Source organism: Mastigoproctus giganteus, chromosome 7 (assembly GCF_048544385.1).
Source record: "Mastigoproctus giganteus isolate SK-2022 chromosome 7, ASM4854438v1, whole genome shotgun sequence".
NCBI classification, from domain to species: Eukaryota; Metazoa; Arthropoda; class Arachnida; order Uropygi; family Thelyphonidae; genus Mastigoproctus; species Mastigoproctus giganteus.
The window spans coordinates 227,166,571-227,192,954 of NC_143581.1; the positions used below are offsets into that span (position 1 = coordinate 227,166,571).

Genomic DNA, 26,384 nt, shown 5'->3' on the forward strand with positions numbered 1-26,384 from the left:
CACAACTTTTGAAAGATTAAAAAAATTTCAACCCCCTTCGCCTCTCTTCCCATCCGAAAGGGTTAGAGTTGTGGCGCAGGAGTGTCATTTTCAGAACCGATGTGAGTTAAAACCTGCTCTTTAGCAGTGGTATAAACAGATCCCCAGACAGTTATCACTGACATTTGCATTAAATGTAGAATCTTGAAAGGCAAATAAAGATTTAAAGATGTGGAAAACGAGTCACGGTGAGAAGGGGTTGTGTTTAACGTACTGAAAGAACAGCAGAGTATTTTGATATGCACCCCTTACATTATTTAAACAATAAAAAAAATAATAATAATGAAATTACCCATTTTAATGGAATGTAATCATTAAAATGCAGCTTGTATCTGTTAAGCAATAAAATATTCCATCATTTAAATAATGAGCTGTTGCATCTCGTAAGAAACGAAACTTGATATTTAAAGTATGGAACATTACATTGTGTTAAAAGCATGAGTCATGACGTCATTGAAATGCAACACTTGGCTCCATAAAATCCCTATTTAAAAAAAAAACCATCTTTGTCAAAGTTGAGAAAATACGTCAATGTTAATCTCGTTAGAGAACTTATAATCTACAGTCTTTCGGTTCTCCATACAGAAATGCTAAAGATGGCTGGCCAATGGAACGCTATACAAGGCACAGGGAATGTTTCTGTTGCACATCTTTCATAATTCTGACGTTTCTAAATTGGCAATGTGTGTGTGGATAACTTTTGGCGGCGGTTCGTAGCCATACAGAAGGTTCGCTTTGTTGAGATCGTTCTGGTGTTTATTGGTATCACTGGAATTCCTGGAATGATGTCCCGATGTATCTGAAGAGGATCCTGACTGGGCTGCGGTACTGGATGGACGCTCTACGGACAAATTTTTCCCCGGTTCGTTGTACGGTTTTGTGGTGTTGAGACGAACGGCAGAGTAAGGCTTTCGATAAGGGGAGTTGCTTTCGGAGGAGTCTGGAGGGGTGTCGGTGTCTTCAACAGCATTTTCGTCTAAGGAATTGTCATCCGAATGGTGGCTGAAATTAAAAAAAAAAAAAAAAAAAAAAAAAAATCATAAAACTGGTTGCGATCAGCGAAAAACCAAGTTAAGTGGAAGAAATTATCAAGTAATACTACATTATAAGACAATGATTATTCATATAATTTTAAAACACATTTCTACGTACGGTAAAACCGCGTATGCCATATTTAGATCTCTGATTACAAAAATTAAGCAAGCGTTTTAATCTAGTTGTTTCACGGTGGTTTCAAGCTGGAGAACCGAAAGACCCAAGGATGAAACATGGTTGTGAGGATTGCATGTAGATTGGTTGAAGATTGTGAGTTTAATTTGCTGGAAAAGTGGATACCGGCTTGAGAATACAGAATTAGACAGGCATTGCAAAGTAGTTTTGGTAGCGTACACAAGTATCACCACTAGTACAGTCGAGGTCTACATTGGCTACTAGCTAGACATGTACTCAACTAATGAGGTGCAGTTCAGGCTTGACAACTTGATTCACGCCGCATACATTGAAAAGAAATGTCTCTAGAAGCAAGGGGGAAAATCCTCCATCTCTATTTTGCTTCCCAATTGCTAGACCTCGATCTTATTTAAAATCTTGAGATAGAGGCCTTCATCACTTTTGTAAAGGAAGTGTGCTCCCCGCTTCCTTTTATTCACACCATCTTCAACAAAAGAATTTGTAAGTTGATAAGAATTACAGTAAGTTCCATAAGGATGGGGAGGAGGGATCTATTGTTAGGTTGAAATCTCTCTTTCGGCTCATATCAGCGAAAGATGTAGCAGTCTTACATGGTACCATAATGAGAATCATTATTTTATCTATTTCTTTATAAGACTCCAAATTTAAGTACGAGAAAACATTTACATATTATAGATAATTTTAATTTCTTTTGAATGAGATTATCAGAAAAAAAAAAAAATGGCGCTCAAATATTTTCGAAATTAAAATACCTAGTGAACTTGGCAAAACCGCCTTATGATAAATTTAATGCAAGTCAGTAACACAGTAATAAAAAAAAATATATTTTACCTAATCTCCTCTCCATCTTTGTACCAATCATTTTCATAAGCATGCATCCAAATTGGATTTGACCTGCGGGGGGAAAATGATCTTGTTAGCTTCACCTCATTAATACATTATCAGTAATCTGTTTTCCACTTAATGCAACACTCCAAATTATTTCAGAGAGGCTAGCAATTGATTTATTCGATTACAATCATATGATATTAATTAATAATATAACCAACATAATCTAAAAAACTCAATGTGTCCTATATCAATTAGATGACGGGGTCTAGTTGCGGAAATTGCATTTAAGCCACTGGCTCTTTCGCCAGTTCGTTACGTATAATGCCGTTTATTCTAGGGCGTGGGGAGGATTCCCGCGGGCAATACGTACACAAGTGTTTATTTTATTTATTTTTGAAAAGAGGGTGAATATAATACCGCTTTTGACTCTTCCCCCCCCCCCCAATAACGGGTACAGTATTAGAAATTAATTTGAAATTTACTAGTAATTTTTTTTTTACTAGTAAATTTACTAGTAATAGAATAAATTATTTACTAGTAAATAATTTATTAGTAAATGAAATTTACTAATAAAATAAGAAAAATTGAGGAAATATTAGACTAGCTATTAATAATAATTCATTAAACAACAATGAATTATTATTAATTCTCTATAATAATTCATTATTGAAAATTAATATAGAAATTCTTAATAAAGTAACCGACACTTTCGAAAGTTTCGGTTACTTTATTAAGAATTTCTTCAGGCACATCTGAATACCTCTTTTTCAATGTTTTTGTCGCTATCTGTATTTAAGAGGCTGATGCATCACTTGTAAAATGTGAAAGTGAAATCCAAGTTGTTGTACATGAAATTACAGATGGCCAACTAACCTACTATCCACTGATAAATTTCACCATATGAAGCTCATTTCATTCGTTCAGTGCTTGTGTTTTGTGGCATTTGCCACTCATCCACCACTCCTACTTTTCTCTCAGAACTAATTTAAATGATTTATTAATTGGCATATTCAAAAGTTTGGGGAGGGGAGAGTTTTTTCGAAATTTTTAAAAAAAAATCGAAAAACATTTTCACTTCCTTGGTTAAGTGAGCTGTGCAGATAGCCATCAGTAAAAAGGCAGTTAACTAAATGATCCACATTTTCGCCTTCTCTAAACTTTTCTATTCAAGTTTTCGTGACGTTTTCCATTCACCCACCTCTGTATTGCCTCAGCTACCATTCCCTTTGGAAAAAGTTAACGGAGAATAGATTTTACGGATTACGGACAAAATAACCATAAAACTTGACTTTTCGTGACCCGTTGTCATGATGGGTGACACCTCTTTTGTCTCCTTGAAATGCACTGTTCTTGACGATGGCATGACGAAACTTATTGGGACGTCTCCTATATTTCCGAAGTGAAGGGGAGTGTTATACTGGTATACATTTGGTATGCTTCGCGAAAAGTCTGAAACAACAGCAAGGGATGTTTTATAACAGGTTAATTAAATGACAGAAGCGACGATTACCCTGGAAAACACGGTTTTATCCCTGTGTTTATTTGCCTGCGCTTTGCACTTACCCTTCAACCGAGTGCTGGTTAGTATTCGGAACATCTGCCCTGTTTAGAGCCGAATCTTGGGACCCTAAAATTAAACAAAAATATAAACAAACACTTCGTGTTTGGTGTTTGCCAAAAACTTATATTTTAGGCAGCTTACTTTGTAAATATGCAACTGGAATAAAGAATTAATATACACTATAGAGAAGCTCACAGATAAGGTTCTCTATAAAATAAATTGAGTGAAACAGAAGTGGCTTACCAAAAGCTGTTGCAGTGGCCGCCTTCAGCTTTCGTTCGTACCTATAAACAAGGTAAACTGCTCATTCCCTTTGAAAAAAGCTCATTTGGAATGAATGGATTTTCTCTTAAAAATAACCATTAGGGACTTTTAAATAAGAATAAAATTTGACTCGTTATATTAAATGGTTGCTAATACAAACCACGTACCTGCTCCTTTGGGTGAGACACAGGGAAATCACCAGAACCAGCATGATGACCAGAAACACGCACAGGCCTATCAGCCACGACCGAACCTGAGCTTCGACATCAGACTCCATAACTGCAGCTTCAGCCGGCTATATGTAGGAAAAGCGAATATTAATCGAAAAGAAATTTAAAATATCCTAATTGCACATGAATTAAAACTCGGTTAGACTTATTACGACTTTTTTTTTTTTAAATGAACTTAAAAAGGTCAGTTCATTAATAAAAAAAAAAAAAAAAAAAAAAAACTGTTAGTCATTTCATAACTAAAATTGTATTTACAGACAATTAATCTGACAGATACACTTACTTCACTGTCAATGACGTTGAATTCCTTAAATAGCTCATCCAGAAAATCGATGTTTTTGTCGATTAACCTAGAAGAAAATGTAAAAATATACTCTTAAGTAGTCATGATATAAAATCGCTAAGTTTTAACAAAAAATTGAAGACAGGTGAGAATTTTACTTAATAATACGTAAAATATTCAGATATTTTACTGAAAAGCGAGTACTTACGATAAGACAGTGGTAACGTCCATGATTGAGTTGTCCTTTCGATCGACAAAATGAAGATACAGATCGCTTCTAAAAGAAATAAGCATCCGTCAGCTGCATCACCAATATTTCTTATCAGACAAAATAATCTGTTAAGTATTTTAACTCACCCTTCAAAAGTTTGTCTTAAATGTGCTTATTATGTATAAACAATATCTGATTCATCTTATGAATTAAGCATATAAAGTGTCCTCCAATGGCCGGTTGTTTCTTTACAAATTTCACCTGAATACTCACTTTTTTTGATCTACAGATCCATCTCGATTTTCGTGGTACTTGTATTCATCAACATTCACTATGGCACCAGTAATATTGCTGAGGACCCTACCAGCAAGTAAAAAAATTTAAATCAGAAAAATTCAGCAACGAACGACCTAACTTCATTCAAATGAAATAATTAATTTTGTTCAGAAGTTCTAAGGCAGTACTGTAATTTCATTTCAATTAAATATATTCGTAATATCTAAAATTGAGCTAATCACAGGGGGTACAGGTATTTCGGGAACGTTGATTTTAAAGGGAAACTGTGGTTTTACAGAAAGAGATACTCTAATACAAATCAGTCAAACAAGTAAACAGTTTTTTTTTTTTTTTTTTTTACTTACTCTCTGAATTTTTCCAACTTTTCTCGGATCTCCTCCGGCGTTAGTCTGAGGACGAACCTCACTCTCTGGTCCTCTCGGAGAAGATAAATCTACATAAGAATATCACCATTAGCGATATAAATCGATTTAACATCACTTAATCTAATAATCTTTAAATTAACGAAAGTCAAGCAACTTACAAAAACTCTAGCTTTATCGCTCATTCCATCGGTGTCATTAACAAACACTTCGAAGTCGAAATATCCTTTCATGCCTTTGCGGGGATCAAAGTTCAAACTGATTTCGCCCGACTTGCGATCAATGACGAATGGTGGACCTCGCAAGTTGCCTAATCCTTCGGAGAGAGTCTGCTGGATCTTGCCGATAATATAATAGTGAACGACGCTATTTGCTCCGATATCATCGTCGGTTGCCTAAAGGGGGGAAAATGTAAATTGAATGTTACGTTGCAAGAGATTCGGTTTCTTGGATTACGAACAAAGCAACTTCGGCCGTGAGGTGTCATTCTTTGCCAATTACTCACCTTAACCTCCATAAACGTTGTCCCAAAGTCTGTTTCGGCCGTAATACCTCCAGTAAAGGTCTTGCTAATGAACTTGGGTGCGTTGTCGTTAACGTCTTTGACTCTGATATGGACCTGAAGCAAAGAGTTGTCTCTGGGATTGAAGGAATCAACGTAAGCTGGTTCATGAAAGCAATCGTCAGATGCCTGGACGATTAGGGTATAGTTTTCTCTTTCTTCTCTGTTCAGCACCTCCGTGGTATACAGCTGGTGGGTAAAAATGTCCAGTTTGAAGCGTCCAAGCTCATTGCCTCCTGAAATAAAAAATGACAATGTAAATGATATCCTTACGCATTTACAGCACAGGATTTCAAATGATAGCCAACTCCGAGGAAGTAAAATAAAGTGAGTTTCAGGATACGTTCAGTTTATTCCAGAAACATGGGAATCCATTATTTTTTATGCATTCGTATATTATCTCCTGATTTTCAGCAACTGACAAGCTTTGGCTTCTAGCAGAGGAATGCTGGTAGGGGAATCGCATTTCGAATTTTGTGCTATGCTTGCGTATGCCAAAGCAAATAGGGCTATGAGGCGTCGGTATATTGTGCATGTAAATTGCGTGTATTCCGGAGTAAATTTTTGGAATTTTGTACGAAAAAGTCCAAGTTTCCCCAAGGGGGAGGGATGTAACCCTCTCCCGAGACCGATTAACTCAGCCAGGTCGTGGGAATAAAATCCTTATAAATTGCTCGCGTCATTGACGGAGTTCCAACTCTGGACTTTTCCACTCGGTGGAGCGGACGGTGATTAATTAACTGTGCTACCTGTTGGGCACATCATTCTTGAAATCAGGGTCGAGTAGGAACTGGCCTAGGGGCGACAGGCACCCTAAACCTTGGCGCAATTTGTAAAGATTAATCATTCTAAATCTTCGCATCGGCGGAGAACGGCGCCACAGTTAATGCGGCCTTGGGGTACCGTATACCCTTTAGCCGTCCCTGCTTGAAATGGTCTATGGAAGTGCATCTTAAAGGTTTAAACAGCGTTTCTCAAACTGTGTTCCGCGGAACACTAGTGTTCCGTAAGATGTGAACTCGTGTTCCACGAAAAATCGTAATTAATAATAAAAAAATAAAATAAAATAAATAAATTTTGCATATTTGTAGCGTTCACCACTTTTGTATTATTATAATACAGTATTTAACATAATTTTTTTTCCAGTTTTTAATATATTGGCATAGACTAACAATCAAATAGACTGCGGAACACTTTATTTTGGCGGGATTTGCATAGAGATATGCGTTGCGGTAATGACACCTACGAAAAAGTAGCAATGTAGTGATCTAGTATGGCAAGTATGCCATTCGTATGCGATTTAGCCTGGAGTACGGGTTGAAGGAAAGGAGGAAGCAATCCAATCATAACTAAACTCACATCCTTGTTTATTTATTTATTTATTTTTTGATATTTATTAGTATTTCGAAATATTATTTATGTGACCATGGATTTGTGGTTGAAAAAAGGAACTTTAAAACGAGAAGCAAAGTACTTCTAATAGTGGTACTGTGGTCAATGAAAACGAACACAATATTGTCACACTTCAAAGTGAGAATGAACAATTGCAGCCTTTTGTTCCCAAAAATCCAAAGTGAAAAAGCAGGAACCAACTAATAAAAGACCAAAACGAAAGTATGATGCGAGTTATTTGAATTTCGGCTTTGCATGTGATGGAAATAAAGATGCTCCTGATGTACAGTACGTCGTATGTAATAAAATATTAGCAAACAGTTCTTTGGATTCCGCTAAACTTGTGTTTCGTAAGTGTTCCATGACTAAAAAGGTTTGGGAAACGCTGGGCTAAAACACGTTAAAATCAAAAAAAAAAAAAAAAAAAAAAAAGCACAGGATCAGAACCATTTGGCAGATTTGCAAGAGTATCAAGTTTAAGTCAGATGCCTTTTTGTCGATCTAGCAATATGGGAAGAAAGATAACCCATTTTGTTGAGCAACCATATCTTATCGAGAGAAGTGCTATTTAATTATATTATTTATTTTTAATATGCAATTTAAATAGGTGCTGAGGCTAATAACCATTCTGTACACTTGTAATTTTTTTTTTTTTTTTTTTGAACAGTTCATGCTGCTCATATATACACATTTCAGCAATAAACGGTAGTAACCGTACTGTGCACAATATCTAAAGTAAATTTCCCTTCGTTTAATGACTTCAGAAAATACATTACTGCCTGAAATCATTAAACACAATAAATTAAAACATCATTAAACAAAATAAATTAGTTATGGCTAAACAATAAATTATTGACTGAGACAGCTGGTGTTATTAATTGGATGCATTTTAAATAGCGAAATCATTGCCAACTTTATATCGATCAAACTACATGCTAAAGCAGGTAGTGATGACGGATACGTAGTAATTATGGCCATTTCATTATATCTGCCAAAATAACATTCGCTTTGTTTACTCTTTGAGACCGACTAACTCAGCCACGGAGTGAAAAAAGCCCACTAAAGTTCCTTGCGTCATCGACGGGATTCGAACCGGGGCCTTTTCCATTGGGTGTGTGTGGGGGGGGGGATGACGATACCACTTTGCTACCCGCTATCAGACTTAAGAAGATATTTAGAGATATTTGTGTGAAAAGTATTTTGAGATATTTCAGTTTTCTTGTATTTGTTATTTAATTTTTGGAGAATAATATATATTTCTCGCCACCGCATTTTTAATTGTCAAATACGTAGGCAAAATTGGTTATAATGAGATCTTACAAATAATATAATAGAGAACTTGCGTAACTAATTCACCAGAAACTGCATACGGGTTGCGGTAACCCCACAAAAACGTACTGACTGTGTGGAGAATGAAAAATACAGGGGGGGGGGATAATTCTCCAGTCAGATATGAAGTTTTCTGATCAGTGCAGACAGGCTTCCAGAGCAGGTCATGGTGTCTTGTCAATGATATACAGGAATTTTTCCAGCAGGGATAAGGAGGTTATTATCCCTTTGTATAAGGCAACGGTCAGGCCACGCCTTGAGTACTGCGTACAGGTCTGGAGGCCTCATTTTAGGAAGGATGTAGAGTTGCTAGAACGAGTACAGAGAAGGGCAACCCGATTGGTGAGGGGAACGAAGTGATCCTCTTACCAAGAAAGCAAATTGCAGCGTCTGGAGACTAGGCACCTGCGAGGTGGTCTGATTGAGATTTATAAGGGCTTGAATGGTTTGAATAAGCTCAATGCTGATGGGATTCTTCCTCTTGCTCATATTACGCACCTGAGGGCGCATAAATTCAAATTGAGGAAAGACAGTTGTAGAATAGATGTGCAGAAATTTGCCTTTAGCCAGCGGGTTGTTGATTACTGGAACAAGCTGTCGTCTGTGGTTGTGAAGGTTGATAGCTTGAATAAATAAATTCATTTACTTTCGTGCGTCATATGCCTCTACTAATTGTAATGCTAATATCCAGTACTAATGGCCTCTACTAATTGTAATGCTAATGGTACAATCAGTATAAAGTATGATCGATTTTTTAAATGTCTCGTCAAATTAAGGACACATTCCCGCCCCAGATGTGGGAATGATATTTCATGGTAGGTTGGATTTGTTTTGTACATACGGCTGGAACCATTGTTATTTTTTCCGAGTTGTGCATGCAGGATTGTGCTAGTAGTGCTCACATAATCTCGCATTATTCATGATCTCTTCTGACTAACAACTCTTCAGGAACAGGTTTTGCACTCACCCTTTCGGAGGGGTGCAACCTCCACAGGTTGCACTCACCCTTTCGGAGGGGTGATCGTCTCACCCCTTTCGGAGAAAGTCCACTAGCAGGAAGCTCTGATCAGAAGACTGTTTCCACAATCTGTTTTGCTGCCGTAGTTGAGCGAAATGTTCAGCTGCAGTTTGTCGAACGTTCAGGCTTCCAGTTCTCTCGGATTAAGGCACCAGTCACAAATGTCTTCCCAAGCGTGGTTCATCATTCAGATCAACACATTTGGATTTGGATACAGCGCATTGTATCCCAATCCACCTTTGTTTCCTACTCATAACATATCCCCCATACACGGCAAGGGGTTCCTGATGAATATGCTTTGGTGTGTTTCCCTCTGCATGCAGCAAACGTGTCACACTTCTCACGGCCGACCGGGATAGCCGGGTGGGTAAAGTGCCTGCCTGGAAACCCAAAGGTCGCGGGTTCGATTCCCGCCTCGGGCTTGGATCAGAGTACTGCAAAAACCTTGGGAGGTGCATTATGGCCACAGAAGCCTATGCGCCAACAACTACCAAAAAAAAAAAAACTAAAACACTACTTCTCACGTCCAGATTTGTCAAACTCTACAGCTTCGCCCATTTCGGTTTGGATTTTACACGCTCATGGCGACTACTCATACTGCATTAACAATTTCCGGTAAAACATTTCCTTTCGTTGAATGTTTAGCATAGCTATGTTTGCATGTTCCTTTTGGAACAGAAGACGAATTTTCACATAGAATAGAAGACGAATGTCTATAAACAAATGCATACTCGTATATTCTTCTTTTGAGAAAATTCTCAATTATTTCATATTTTGTTTGTCACAAGCGGCTACTTACCAACGACGAAGTAACAAGGGATTGGTTTCGGATTTCTGTCATCATCGTCTTTATCAACGGTTGGAATGAGTTTGTATTTCTCTTGACCTGCTGGCACATTCTCAGTGAACATGACCTCGTGCTGGAAAATAATAAACGTAACATAAACGTGCGCACAAGTCCAGTTTATTCTCGGTATACAGTATGTACTTGGTTATTTCTTATATAAGAGTGGACATTTCAAAAACGTTAATAAATAATCTTCGTAAGGCAGTTTTTCTTTCTGAAACACTCCTAAGTTGAAAAGTTATACTCACGTTATCTTCCGTAAACTCTGGCGCATTATCATCCACATTTGTGACAAATATGGTAAGGTCAAGATCTGTAGACAAAGACGTGGGCTGTCCAAGGTCATAAGCTTCCACACGAATCTATGCATTAACAAGAATGTAAATTTAATAAATAAATAAATCTTTATTTTGTCCTACCATACCAAATAAAGTGTTACATTGGTGAGTTATAGATTCCCTTCATGGCAGTAAATGCCAGGGGATTTACATATCAGTTTAATTATATTACATATTTAGTTTAACAGATATTTATTTAAAGTATACCCAGTATAAAATAAAATAAAATAAAATATTTCCAGAAGCTTTCGGAACTCGTGTCCCTTTCTCAACTGATAAAATTTTTTTTTTTTTTAAATACGCTACAAGCAAAGTGTGGCACGTTACTCATTCGTCATTGTTGTAGCACGGACGTGTGCTGCCTTGCGCCAGTGATCATCCATCAATAAAACGGTTGTCTCCAGGATTGGATGTATACGCATGCCTTTCTGGCGATTTAATGCCTTAGGGTTGTTCATTATGTTTAGTGACTCTAGCCATAGGCGGTGGCGAAAGTGTCGCGCGTGGTCCACTATCTCAAAGTCGCGCTTGGGGTCAAGATCGTGGTTGGTAGCCCAAAAATGTTCTGCAAGCGCGGACTGGTCAGTTTCGGCAAGCCGGATTGCTCTGTCGTGTTCCGTGAGGCGATCCTGGAGACGTCTCGATGTCTCACCCACGTAGCAACTGTTACAGGCCCTACAGGTGATACGGTACACTACATTGCTGCGTAAGACAGGTGTGACAGGGGTCTTCACACTGGAGACAAGTGAACGTAGGTTCCTACCTGGTAATTGTACACATTTTATGTTGTAACTTCTCAGGATCTTCGAGATACGTCCTGACACTCCTGGATAGTACGGAATGTAGGCGGATGATATGCCGACTTGCTTCGGAGGTCTTGGGTTGGAAGTAAGTTCTTGTGCCTGTAACAAGCATCTGTTTAGTACATGGGATGGATAACCGCATCTGGTTAAGTCCGCCTTCACACGGGAGATCTCGTTACGTCTAATTGTGTCGGTGCTGGAATGGCTCCAGGCCCTGGAGAACAGGGTGCGGGCAGTGCTATTGAGATGGCTTGGAGCGTGGCCGGACCCGTAGTTGGTGAATTGACCGCACCACATGGGTTTGCGGTATACTGAGGTCTCTAGATGTGGGCCTACGCGATGCACTAGCACGTCCAGAAACGGGAGCGAACCGTCCACCTCTGATTCTACGGTAAACTTGATGAAATTGGATAGAGAGTTGAGGTATTCTAGTAGTACCGTTTCAGAACCACGTGGTATTATGGTAAAAATATCGTCGACATATCTACACCACGTTGTAATAGGTGTAGGTGGGTTCTGGTGTATCTGTTTCTCCAGATCTTCCATGGCGATGTTAGCTACTACGGAACTGACAGGGGCACCCATAGCAGTGCCATGTACTTGTTTGTAGAGTGAGTCTTCAAAGGTGAAGATGCTGCTAGAGAGGCATAGGTTGAGGGCGGTACAGATGTCATCAGTGGATAGTGACGTCCTGGATTGGAGGCTTAAGTCGCTCTCAAGGAGCCTTCTGGCGCAGTGCACGGCCTGTTGGACGGGAATCGAGGTGAATAAAGAAACCACGTCAAATGATGCCATGACAGAGTTATCAGGGATTGAAATGTCCTTAATGGTGTTAATGAATTCACTGCTGTTTTTAACGGTGTGAGATGTATTACCTATAAGAGGCGAGAGGAGGCTCGCGATGTGTTTGGACAGTTCATACGTTGGGGCACTGCAGCAAGACACTATAGGTCTGAGAGGAATACCCGGTTTATGGATCTTTGGTAATCCGTAGAATTGTGGTAGTTGGCAGCCAGTAGCACGCAGAAGATGGTGAGTCGCGGTCGGGATCTTCTTATCTTTAAGCCATGCGTGGACAAGTTTATTAACATTTGCTTCCAGACGTTTCAAGACTTTAACGGGAGGATCAGGTAGAGGTTCATATACGTTAGGATCGAGTAATAGGGCCAAGGCTTTCTCTCGGTAGGCTGATCGGTCCAGCACAACAGTCCGGCGCCCTTTATCCGCAGGAAGTACAACGATGGAGTTGTCTTTTCTTATAGATGACAGGGCGGCACGTTGGCGGTGGTTGAGGTTTGAGCACGTTTTTCGAGTGTTGCGGAGGACTGCGGCAGTCTTGAATCGGATCTCGTTGGCAGTTTCTTCGGGAAGGTTGGTAATACTGGCTTCTATGCCCATAGCGAGCTGTGTGATGGGAGGTTTCGATGGTATAACGGCGAATTTCATACCGTTTGATAAAACACTCAGCTGCTCGTTGGACAGTTGTTTGTTACTTAGATTCAAGACGAAAGAAGTCGTGTCGTCTGAACGAGTGTTCGTCTTTAAGGAGTTAGTTTCTATGCTCAAGTTTATGAACTTGCGCTGTTGGCGTAAACGGTAGGTATCCGAGGTCTGACTAGCCCGATGGCAGATGGTATGTATAAGGTTTGTAAATACAATAGGCGAGACCTTACCTTGTATATGTTGTAACAGTCTGGACTTGTTGTAGTCAGCGTTCCTGATTTCACGGTGGAGATGGGATATCCATAAATTTAACGTGCGTAGGCTGAAGTTAAAGCAGGCACGATCCATATGAGAGTTGTGGAACGGGGCTTTGTATCGGAACCCTTTAGGTATAATTCGATTGCTTTTGCATCTGTGGGCGAAGCGTAAATGTTGCCTGTAGCGAGCTATTGAGAGGAAGCACTTTTGCAACTGTGCACAATCGTTGTAGGTATTATGGCCATAAAGTGATCGAATAGTGACAAATGGGCCTGGAGTACTGGGGTCCATAGTTTAACAGATATTTATTTAAAGTATACCCAGTATAAAATAAAATAAAATAAAATATTTCCAGAAGCTTTCGGAACTCGTGTCCCTTTCTCAACTGATAAAATTTTTTTTTTTTTTAAATACGCTACAAGCAAAGTGTGGCACGTTACTCATTCGTCATTGTTGTAGCACGGACGTGTGCTGCCTTGCGCCAGTGATCATCCATCAATAAAACGGTTGTCTCCAGGATTGGATGTATACGCATGCCTTTCTGGCGATTTAATGCCTTAGGGTTGTTCATTATGTTTAGTGACTCTAGCCATAGGCGGTGGCGAAAGTGTCGCGCGTGGTCCACTATCTCAAAGTCGCGCTTGGGGTCAAGATCGTGGTTGGTAGCCCAAAAATGTTCTGCAAGCGCGGACTGGTCAGTTTCGGCAAGCCGGATTGCTCTGTCGTGTTCCGTGAGGAACACGACAGAGCAATCTTGAACCACGATCTTGACCCCAAGCGCGACTTTGAGATAGTGGACCACGCGCGACACTTTCGCCACCGCCTATGGCTAGAGTCACTAAACATAATGAACAACCCTAAGGCATTAAATCGCCAGAAAGGCATGCGTATACATCCAATCCTGGAGACAACCGTTTTATTGATGGATGATCACTGGCGCAAGGCAGCACACGTCCGTGCTACAACAATGACGAATGAGTAACGTGCCACACTTTGCTTGTAGCGTATTTAAAAAAATTTTATCAGTTGAGAAAGGGACACGAGTTCCGAAAGCTTCTGGAAATATTTTATTTTATTTTATTTTATACTGGGTATACTTTAAATAAATATCTGTTAAACTATGGACCCCAGTACTCCAGGCCCATTTGTCACTATTCGATCACTTTATGGCCATAATACCTACAACGATTGTGCACAGTTGCAAAAGTGCTTCCTCTCAATAGCTCGCTACAGGCAACATTTACGCTTCGCCCACAGATGCAAAAGCAATCGAATTATACCTAAAGGGTTCCGATACAAAGCCCCGTTCCACAACTCTCATATGGATCGTGCCTGCTTTAACTTCAGCCTACGCACGTTAAATTTATGGATATCCCATCTCCACCGTGAAATCAGGAACGCTGACTACAACAAGTCCAGACTGTTACAACATATACAAGGTAAGGTCTCGCCTATTGTATTTACAAACCTTATACATACCATCTGCCATCGGGCTAGTCAGACCTCGGATACCTACCGTTTACGCCAACAGCGCAAGTTCATAAACTTGAGCATAGAAACTAACTCCTTAAAGACGAACACTCGTTCAGACGACACGACTTCTTTCGTCTTGAATCTAAGTAACAAACAACTGTCCAACGAGCAGCTGAGTGTTTTATCAAACGGTATGAAATTCGCCGTTATACCATCGAAACCTCCCATCACACAGCTCGCTATGGGCATAGAAGCCAGTATTACCAACCTTCCCGAAGAAACTGCCAACGAGATCCGATTCAAGACTGCCGCAGTCCTCCGCAACACTCGAAAAACGTGCTCAAACCTCAACCACCGCCAACGTGCCGCCCTGTCATCTATAAGAAAAGACAACTCCATCGTTGTACTTCCTGCGGATAAAGGGCGCCGGACTGTTGTGCTGGACCGATCAGCCTACCGAGAGAAAGCCTTGGCCCTATTACTCGATCCTAACGTATATGAACCTCTACCTGATCCTCCCGTTAAAGTCTTGAAACGTCTGGAAGCAAATGTTAATAAACTTGTCCACGCATGGCTTAAAGATAAGAAGATCCCGACCGCGACTCACCATCTTCTGCGTGCTACTGGCTGCCAACTACCACAATTCTACGGATTACCAAAGATCCATAAACCGGGTATTCCTCTCAGACCTATAGTGTCTTGCTGCAGTGCCCCAACGTATGAACTGTCCAAACACATCGCGAGCCTCCTCTCGCCTCTTATAGGTAATACATCTCACACCGTTAAAAACAGCAGTGAATTCATTAACACCATTAAGGACATTTCAATCCCTGATAACTCTGTCATGGCATCATTTGACGTGGTTTCTTTATTCACCTCGATTCCCGTCCAACAGGCCGTGCACTGCGCCAGAAGGCTCCTTGAGAGCGACTTAAGCCTCCAATCCAGGACGTCACTATCCACTGATGACATCTGTACCGCCCTCAACCTATGCCTCTCTAGCAGCATCTTCACCTTTGAAGACGCACTCTACAAACAAGTACATGGCACTGCTATGGGTGCCCCTGTCAGTTCCGTAGTAGCTAACATCGCCATGGAAGATCTGGAGAAACAGATACACCAGAACCCACCTACACCTATTACAACGTGGTGTAGATATGTCGACGATATTTTTACCATAATACCACGTGGTTCTGAAACGGTACTACTAGAATACCTCAACTCTCTATCCAATTTCATCAAGTTTACCGTAGAATCAGAGGTGGACGGTTCGCTCCCGTTTCTGGACGTGCTAGTGCATCGCGTAGGCCCACATCTAGAGACCTCAGTATACCGCAAACCCATGTGGTGCGGTCAATTCACCAACTACGGGTCCGGCCACGCTCCAAGCCATCTCAATAGCACTGCCCGCACCCTGTTCTCCAGGGCCTGGAGCCATTCCAGCACCGACACAATTAGACGTAACGAGATCTCCCGTGTGAAGGCGGACTTAACCAGATGCGGTTATCCATCCCATGTACTAAACAGATGCTTGTTACAGGCACAAGAACTTACTTCCAACCCAAGACCTCCGAAGCAAGTCGGCATATCATCCGCCTACATTCCGTACTATCCAGGAGTGTCAGGACGTATCTCGAAGATCCTGAGAAGTTACAACATAAAATGTGTACAATTACCAGGTAGGAACCTACGTTCACTTGTCTCCAGTGTGAAGACCCCTGTCACACCTGTCTTACGCAGCAATGTAGTGTACCGTATCACCTGTAGGGCCTGTAACAGTTGCTACGTGGGTGAGACATCGAGACGTCTCCAGGATCGCCTCACGGAACACGACAGAGCAATCCGGCTTGCCGAAACTGACCAGTCCGCGCTTGCAGAACATTTTTGGGCTACCAACCACGATCTTGACCCCAAGCGCGACTTTGAGATAGTGGACCACGCGCGACACTTTCGCCACCGCCTATGGCTAGAGTCACTAAACATAATGAACAACCCTAAGGCATTAAATCGCCAGAAAGGCATGCGTATACATCCAATCCTGGAGACAACCGTTTTATTGATGGATGATCACTGGCGCAAGGCAGCACACGTCCGTGCTACAACAATGACGAATGAGTAACGTGCCACACTTTGCTTGTAGCGTATTTAAAAAAAATTTAAAAAAATTTTATCAGTTGAGAAAGGGACACGAGTTCCGAAAGCTTCTGGAAATATTTTATTTTATTTTATTTTATACTGGGTATACTTTAAATAAATATCTGTTAAACTATGGACCCCAGTACTCCAGGCCCATTTGTCACTATATTTAGTTTATTTATTCAGGGCTAACCAAATAGGGTTAGCCCTGAATAAAGGGCTAACCAAATCATAAAAACTAGATTAAAAATGAATTTGTTTTGGTTTAATTACAGCTGCAATTAGTTATTTTGCACTTTCTGAGGCTTCGTTTACATTTTGTATCCAAACTGAATTTAATATCTGATTACTTAAGATTTGCTTACCTCATAAACCCTTTGTCTTTCCCTGTCCAGAAGAGATCGCAGAGTCACGAGTCCAGTATTCTCGTTGATGGCAAAAGTTTCCCAATGGCCATTGGCCAACTTCTTCAAACGGTATCTTACTTCTCCATTCAATCCGATATCAGCGTCTTGAGCATGGACATCCACCACTGGCGTGCCAATTGTGGCGTTCTAAGAAAATATTTCAACATTTTCACGTTTATTTCACTATTTATATTAATTTTAATTTATTTCATTTTGGTAGTTTCATGTAATAATGAGAGATACTAATCATAATACAGTACTTATAAAATAATAGTTTATATTATTTTCTATATAATAGAAAATAAGCTAGCGATGGAGAACCTTTTTCGGCATTTGTGCCAAAAATTACCTGGGGGGGGGAATCGCATAGGTGTGTGTGTGTGTGAACTAAAATTAATAAATAGCTTTTATTAATACAGAATTGAAAGAAGTTAGATAATATACGGAATGCGTTACATTACTAACTTCTTTCAATTCTGTATTAATAAAGACACATTCGATTGTTTTTTCTTAAATTATTATTATTTTTTCTGTGATTAATAGAAGAGGAAAAGTAAATAACTAATTATTTTATCACAGCTATTCATTGAATTATAAATAATCAAGATTTACCAGTTTTAGGAGCTCTTGTTAGCATTTCTCCATGAAAACGCAATTAATTACTAACTGATACATAAAATTAATTATTTCCACTTCATTATAGATATCTCAAAATGTAAATTTATTCATTTTTTATAATACTTTTTTTACTTCCTCCTGGAGTTTAATAAAAATTAAAAGGCAACACTTATTTCCCATTCTGGGATTTAATAAAGTAAACAAATAGCAACACGTAACTCGCATTATGCAATCAACATTTCTTAATTTACTTTTACTTATTCTCTCCTAGATTTTAATCAGAATCGAAATACAACACATATTTCTGCTATAATTAATATAATAAAAAATTAACGATTAATGATTATATATATTTAGGTTCCTGATAACAAAAAACGAGCTCTAGCAAAGACGTTCATATGCTCAATACTGAACTCGAGAACATTTCTACCCATTCGCCATATTTATCATTTATTCTTCAAAATCAGTGCACAGCAACAAGCATATCCAGTTTCAGCTACAGTATACAGGTAACCGGCGGATTTCTATTTGTCCGATTTTAATGGGGTTTTGGTGTGGACTTGATAAATCATTCTGAAAGACCCAAACATAAAATTTCATAAAAATCCGCCTACTCGAGATCAATTTGTTAGATACGGACGTGTTGAAGACAACAGGCGCTGAAGCATGTGCCAACGCGCCTAAAAGGGCAACAATAATTAAAAGTTATAATGAGAACACTCTTGAATTATAATTTTGCACATAATTAACTATATTGTTTTCACAATTATATGTGACTACTAGACTATAAATAAATCAAATAAAATATACATTTTTTTTTTAAATAATGTAAACTATTTATTCGTGTGCCTCGAGCTTTCCTATGCATGCAATTGGTCGCCATCGTTGCTTTAAGCAATAAATTGATGCCACCTGGTTATATATAATGAATTTATTATTGTATAAAATTATTATTGTTTATTATAACATTAAAAGAGACCGTTTGTTCATTGAAGTCTAAATAATTAGAATTATTAAATATTTTGGTGTACCTCAGGAATGCGAATGGTGTAGTTCTGTGGAGGTTTTACAAACACTGGACTGTTGTCGTTGACATCTGTTACACAAATTCGAAACTTTCCAGTCGAATGCAAACTTGGAGATCCTTTATCTTTAGCTTGTAGCGTAAGAGTATAGTTTCCGAATTTTCCTCGAAGAGAAAAAAACGACATTACGCGGGCAGTATTAGAATCTAAAGTTTCAAGTCCAAAAAGACCTGGAAAAAAAAATTAAGAAATATATAATTACGAGGGGGCATTCCAGAAAAATGGATTATAAATTTAGTAGTGGTAGTAGTAATAATAAAGAAATAAAATAAATAAATAAAAATATAATAATAATAATGAAATAAAATAAAGAAATAAAAATAAAGTAAAATAATAATAATAATAATGACACACCTCCTCGTACTAAGCAAGAGACTATGCCGATACAAAGAGATCTCCCAGAGGAAATTAAACAACCGAATCTTCGATGAAAACCGAAGGGCCTCTTACAGGAGTCTCGAAGAAGACGGGAAAAATGGAAGCGGATCCGAGCAGAAGGCGATCGAGGAGTTCTGGGGCAACATATGGAGTAGTGAAGTAAGACATAGCCGAACCCCCCCCCCCCCCCTTCCCAGATAGAAGCAGAACGGATAAGAGAATTGGAGATTCGGGAGGAAGAAGTACAACAGTCAATCAGGAAGTCCCACAACAGGCAAACTCCAGGAATAGATAATGTCCACAACTATTAGCACCAGAAGCTCACTTGCATCCACAAGCATCTAGTAGAGCAATTTACCTGAATGATAAGGTACTTAGAGACAATTCCAAAGTTTCTTACCCAAATAATCACATGTCTGACAACTAAAGACCAAGATACAAGAAACCGGCGAAATTAGGCCAATCACCTGTCTCCCAACTATGTACAAGGTTCTGACAAGCTGCATAACCAAGAAGATATCAGACCACTTGGAAAGCCAGAACGGCAGAAAGGATGCAAGGAGCAATTAACCATAGATGGCCCAGTTACAGAGCAAGCCTACAATAAGCGCTGCAACCTATACACAGTCTACATTAATTACCGCAATCCCTTCGATACTGTGACTCATAGCTGGCAAATATAGACGCTTAATATCTACACAGTCAATCTGACAGTGACAAACTTCTTAAAAGCAACCATGGCGAAATGGAGTACAACCATCAAGGTCGAGACCATCACAACCAGACCGATCCCTATCAGAAGAGTAATCTTTCAGGGAGATGACCTGAGCCACTTTGGTTCTGTCTAGCTCTCAACTCGCTATCCACCATGCTCAACAACAGCAAGTATGGATATGACCTCAAAGGAGGAAGGAAAAACCTGTACACCCTCTCCCACATGATGTAGATGGATGACATCAAGCTCTACGCGGCAACCGAGAAGCAACTCCACAACTACTTCAGATCACCGAAGAATTCAGCAGTGATATCAGAATGGAATTTGGTGTAGGCAAATACAAACCCCACGGTTTGCATCAGGGGAAATTAGTCAGCAGAAACTGCCAGCTGCAGACTGGTAAAGAGATCGAAGCCATGACACGGGGAGAAACCTGCAAATATCTCGGGATGATGCAGGCTCATCAGTTAGAGCACAAGCAAATCAAGGCCTGCCTTACCGAAAAATACGATTAGAGACACTGAAGCCTGCTCAAAGCAAAGTTGAACGGAGGGAACACGGTTAAAGCCATAAATACCTTGTATTCCCATTGCTAACATACTCCTTCTGAATCACAGATTTGACTAATACCATACTGGAGGTTATAAGCCGCCTACACCATCCGAAGTCACACGTAGAGAGACTGACAGTAGCTCGGAAAGAGGGAGGAAGGCGCCTGGTAGACCTCATCAAGCAAAAGAAAACAGCGATAGCTAACCTGAAGGATTACTTCGAGAAATACAGCTGCACTCTACCAGGCCATAAGGAAGACAGACAAGCGGCATACCCCACTCAACCTAACCGAGGAGTTCCCTCTTGCTCCGACAGCACAAATGGAAGATAGTCAAAGAAGACCTCCATCAAGATCACATGGATAAAATGGCTTCCAATGTATGGCTGAGACTGAAGGATTCATTCTGTCCATCCAGGTAATCAGCACCAGAAACTACAAAATACATTTGTCAAGGAGTGTCAGATCACAATGTGGATGAAGCCAACTGGCCTCAGAATCGATCCAACACAACACCACAGGATGCAAGGTGAGTAGTAATGAAAGTAGGTATGAACTAAATTTGAGGGGACGGTACCCAGAAAGAGGCGGGTCCCAACAATATGAACTAATTTTGCGGGGGCGGGTCTCGATTTGGCAGGAAGATGGTATTTGGAAATAAAAAGGTTTGTTTTTCTCTCGGTAGATGGAGTTAGTTGTAATTTCAGAATTTAATTTTCAATTTACTTTTTTGGGCCGGGGCGCGATCTGGCTGGCATCTATCTGCATTTCCTCAGGGCTACTTTCTTTATGGGGAGATTGAGAGTAAAGGTGGTAGTTGAAGGTAGCGGCCTGTGACGGCAAAAAAGTTTGTGAATGTGTAATTAGGTTTGCGTGTTGAGTTATGGGATTTAATTGGGGAGGTGTATTCTGGGAAGTTTATTTTGTAGGTTTACGGTATGGGCGGGGGAGGCCCGCATCTGCGTTACCTTGTTTGTTAGGCGATGAAATTATTATTATTATTATTTATTATTTATTTTTTTTTGACGAAATTCAGTTGTTGAGTTTAACGACACATAGGCTGCTGGGGCCACATTGTGTCTTTCTAATGGTGAAAATTCAGTTGTGCCTGAAAGATAAAAATTCCTTACTGTTCCCATCTGTTGTTCAGACCTGAAAATAAAATTATCTGTATTTTTAAAGTTTTTCTTTCAAAGGTCCACCTGTTCTTGAAAATCTGAAAAATCAAAACTGTGTGTTTACTTGAAGTCTTATCAAGTTTATCTGCAATGATTATATTTTTTTCAAACCTTTGTATATACTTGATATGTAAAATATAAGGTATGTTCGTGTAAAATATAGTGAATATATAGAAAATATAGAAAATATAAGGTATGTGTAAAATATAGTGAAAACTGTCTGTTTGGATCTTTGAAAAAATTAATCCAAACAATTAAAAATTGTTGGTAGATGACATGCAGCGACCGGGCTAGCCGTGTGGGTAAAGTGCCTACCTGGCAACCCAAAAGGTCACGGGTTCGCATCCCGCCTCGGGCTTGGATCAAAGTACAGTACTGTACTGCAAAAACCTTGGGAGGTGCATTATGGCCACAGAAGCCGATGCGCCAAAAACTACCAAAAAAAAAATGACATGCACAAAATCCTTCCTTCTGGAGCCTAGTAATTCTGACGTTCGTTTGTGTTCATTTTTTGCACAACTATTTCTCAGTGACTTGCAGTTAGTTTTTCTTTCATATTGTAATTTTGCCGTTTTAGTTGTTAGCACAAGGTGTTAAAATGTGAAAAATTCTGACGTTAAATTCGACGGTTTAGCTGTCGAAACAACAATAAAGGTGTATAGTAAGCGACATCATGAATATTTGCTTAAATGAAAATTACCAACGTGAAGGTTGACATTTTAGGTTATTTTCGGTGTTACCTCAAGAATAAAACTATATTTTAGCATTATCCAGTGTGCTTTTCGAGTCGACTTAAATTTCCAAAAACAAACCAAAATACACCTTACGCTTTAACCATTTAGTTTTGCAAATGTTTGTTCCTTGAAGTCTTATCAAGTTTAGCTGAAATTATGTTATTTTCTCAAACTTCTGTATATACTTGATGTGAAAAATATAGCGAAAACTGTCTGTTTGTATCTTTGAAACTTAATCCAAACAATTAAAAAATCTTTACTTCTGGAGCTCTAGTGTTCCTCTAGTAGTTCTGATGTCCGTTTTCGCAAAACTATTTCTCAGTGACTGCAGTTAGCTTTTCCTTAAGATTGAATTTTTGCCATTTTAGTTGTAAGCACAAGATGTTAATGTGAAAATTCTCAACGTTTAAGTTCGGCATTTTTGCTGTCGCAACAACAATAAAAGTGTATATTAAGCGACATAAAGTGTACTTGCTTAAATGAATTTAAATGAAAATTACCAACGTGAAGGTTGACATTTTAGGTTATTTTCGATGTTACCTGAAGAATAAAACTGTATATTTTAGCATTATCAAGTATACTTTTTGACTCGACTTAAATTTCCAGAAACAAACCAAAACATACATGTTGAGAATTGAAAGTTGAGAATTGAAATATCCTATACAGAGAGGATAGGTGGAATACATGATGAGAGCCTTGTCAATCAGTTCAGCTACAGTAAAGCTCATGGGGTAGATTTTTTCCAGCGTGGTCTGTGCTCATTAATAGGAAAGACTGTTTATATAGGAATGGGACACACTTAAATGAAGAAGTGGAAGAATATTTGCTGATTCTGTTGATGTAGATGACTTTCATCAACCGGTGAAATACCACCACTTTGCTTATTGGAGGCTTGAAGTGGTGAAACCCATGTTTAGTCTCTAGAGCAAAGTTTCCGGCATTTCCCTCCCCCCATACTTCTCCTTCAACCCATGCATGGTACCTAAGTACTATAGGTTTTGATACCTTTCATGTTTGGGGTTTTCATAAAAAAAAAAAAAAAATCTTGACTTAGCCAAGGCAAATAGGAATTTGGAGAAGTTGATGAAATGCACACCAACTGTTTCCCTTAGTTTGTCTCTATGCGATGGAACACAGAGTATGAGATCAAGGGGATTTTTACTTGGATCGTGCAAGGGAACCTGTAGATTTAGCTGAGAAAATATCTTTTAAGACATTTAGTGAGCTTTCTCCCTGCCTGCGTAAGGACGTGGAGGAATTTCTTTTTCAGGAGAAAAATGGTGTTGGCATGAGGATTGTAAATGGGGTACTTTCAAGATGGCGCGAACTTGAAAAAGCTCTACATGATGTTGGCACTGAAAATGAACGTCTAAAGGAGAAGGCCACTGGCTTGGAGAGTGTACTAGATGTGAATGAGAAACAACTGAGAGAGATCCAGATCAAGGAAGACTGGCTTACTAAAGAACTGTTTAATGCTTACTTGTTGGGAGCAGAAAATAAATGCTTAAAGGATAACATTATATCCTTGGAGGTGAAATTGGAGGAATACAAACAAAAAATTGAAAAATAAAGATAGTGATATGGTTAGAGAACTATACAGTAAGGTGATGCAGCATAGAACACCTCAGAATCAGGTGAACATCGAGGGACGAGGGCAGAAATGAAAGTCAGGTGTGCTTGTCTTCCTCGTCATTGGATGGACAGAAAGACATGTTCTGAAAGTGTAAGCAGCTGAGGGATCAAGATTGAAAAATAGTGATAAAGTGCGTTTAGCAGTAACTAAAGAGCTTAAAAGCAGCTTAAAGAAAATTAGGATAAAAGGAGACTTCGGAAGATTAGGGATAATGGTGTGGTACTGGAGATGCAAATAGAAAAGGAGCTACATGAGGTAAAGGAATGCGAGAACATTAAACCATTGGGCGTGATTCTCTCGACTCCAAAAGAGCCAGGGCGAAAAATAATATTGTATGATGTGGAAAAAACGATCAACAAGGAAGGCCTGTTAGAAGACTTATACAACAAAAATTTACTAAATATGAACATCTCTAGGGAGGAAGTGAAGATGGAGATATTCGTCCGTTTTTGTAGTATTAATAAAGCAAAAACAGGAAATAATTGGGTCCTCCAGGTATCAAGGCGTATTAGAAGTCATTTGTTACTGCATGGTAGGATTTTCATTGGCTTCATGTCGTATAAGTTCAATGACTTTCATTTAGTTAGTTTGTGCTAACAATTGTCAGGGATTTGGTCATACAGCCAGAACATGTTATCGCACAGACCCTGTCTGCAGTCACTGTGCAGGTATAGGACACTCCTACACATTCTGTACTCATCAGCGAGAACAACCGATCTGCTCCAATTGTAAGGCAAAAAATCGAGCTGCAAATCATTCTGTAAAGAGTAAAGTGTCCAGAATACTTGAATGCACTTAAGTTGGTCAAAGAAAGAGCACGGCAATTTGTTAACGTTAATGGCAGATATTGATAATCACTTAATTCTTAATCAATACAATGTAAAATCAAATGGTAACCTACGTATACTATAGATTAATGCTCAGAGATCAAAATCGGTGGCTGATGAAGTTAGATTAGTGTGCAGCAGAGAGAATATTGATATAGCCTGCATACAGGAACCATACTTAGTGAAAGGTCGGCTTACAGGATATCCACTTTCAGCTCGTGTACTCTGTGTAGATGAACCAGACTTAAGAGCTGCAATTGTAGTGTTTAATAAGGACATACTTATTACTGTTATAAATTCGTTATGCTCTTCACAGATGGTGCATAGGGGTAGAGTCAGATCTTGCATCATTCTATCTATGTTGTATGTATTGTCATCACTCAGACATTAATTTCTACATCAGGTACATGGAACTGGTTCAAAATCGCTTGGGTAGTAATTCAGTAATATTTGCGATGGATTCTAACGCAAGATCAGCATCGTGGTTTGATAGAATTACAAATTATCGTGGGCGTCAACTAGATGAATTCTTGGCTTGTTGTGGATTGTTTATACAAAATCTACCAAGTTTTCTTCATTGTTAATGGAGAATCAAATATTGACTTGACAATCTGTAACGTAAGGGCAGCTGGTATCGTGAACGATTGGCGATTAAGAGCAGACTGGGTCTGCTCTGATCATCGGGCCATTGTATTTTCTGTCAGGGACATAACAAAACTAGCTCCGTCTCAGGAACAGTTACGACGATTTGCTATCGAAAATGCAAAGTGGAATCGGATTGACGGATATATTCATGTCCGACTTGGGAATCTGGGTATTTGGGCATTCTGTCAGACGTCTGGAGAGAATGCAATGGAGTTACTTCAGCGCTCTCTCTTTGAGGCTTCCAGCACATCTATGAAGCAAAAGAACTGTAATAGGATTCCAGTTAAATGATGGTCTGGTGAATTAAGCCAACTTTGGAAGCAGGTTCATAAAGCGTGGAAAAGGTACCAAAGAAGTAAGCATAACAATGGGGTAGAGTATCAGAAGATATGGAGTGCATACGTGCGTATGATATCTAAATCAAAATTAACTGCCTGGAGAACGTTGGTTAGAACAGTGGGCAATGAGAACCTATGGGGAACTGTATATAAGCTATGTACTGGCAAGACTAAAATATATAATGGAGATACAGCATACTCTATTGGAGGTGTTGACCAGGAAAGTACGAGTTGGAGAGAAAGTATGTCTGTGATTTTGGATCATCTGATTGGAGATACTATCTCTGAGCAAGACGATGAGGAACAGATGTTGATGAAAATGCTTAATCATGACGAGGATCCCTTTAGCCTGATTGAACTCTGTGATGCAGTACAACGCATAAGGAACAATATGTGCCCAGGGATGGA

At 39.3% G+C, this 26,384-nt stretch overlaps 1 protein-coding gene across 2 annotated transcripts in view; it reads right to left on the reverse strand.

The window, feature by feature from the left end:
* Positions 1–514: 514 nt before the first annotated feature.
* The window catches only part of Cad88C (cadherin 88C), a 156,019-nt gene continuing 130,149 nt past the window's right edge, over positions 515–26,384 (reverse strand). For both annotated transcript variants that reach the window (XM_090378192.1, XM_090378191.1), the window contains 15 exons: positions 18,925–19,148; positions 17,234–17,422; positions 10,666–10,779; positions 10,370–10,490; positions 5,775–6,067; positions 5,431–5,664; positions 5,252–5,340; positions 4,884–4,970; positions 4,608–4,676; positions 4,400–4,466; positions 4,054–4,181; positions 3,866–3,906; positions 3,625–3,688; positions 2,062–2,124; positions 515–1,041 (listed from right to left, as the gene is read on the reverse strand). In XM_090378192.1, the coding sequence (XP_090234318.1) occupies positions 693–1,041; positions 2,062–2,124; positions 3,625–3,688; positions 3,866–3,906; positions 4,054–4,181; positions 4,400–4,466; positions 4,608–4,676; positions 4,884–4,970; positions 5,252–5,340; positions 5,431–5,664; positions 5,775–6,067; positions 10,370–10,490; positions 10,666–10,779; positions 17,234–17,422; positions 18,925–19,148 (2,132 nt within the window). In that variant the 3' untranslated portion in view covers positions 515–692. The remainder of the gene's footprint in view (positions 1,042–2,061; positions 2,125–3,624; positions 3,689–3,865; positions 3,907–4,053; positions 4,182–4,399; positions 4,467–4,607; positions 4,677–4,883; positions 4,971–5,251; positions 5,341–5,430; positions 5,665–5,774; positions 6,068–10,369; positions 10,491–10,665; positions 10,780–17,233; positions 17,423–18,924; positions 19,149–26,384) is intronic.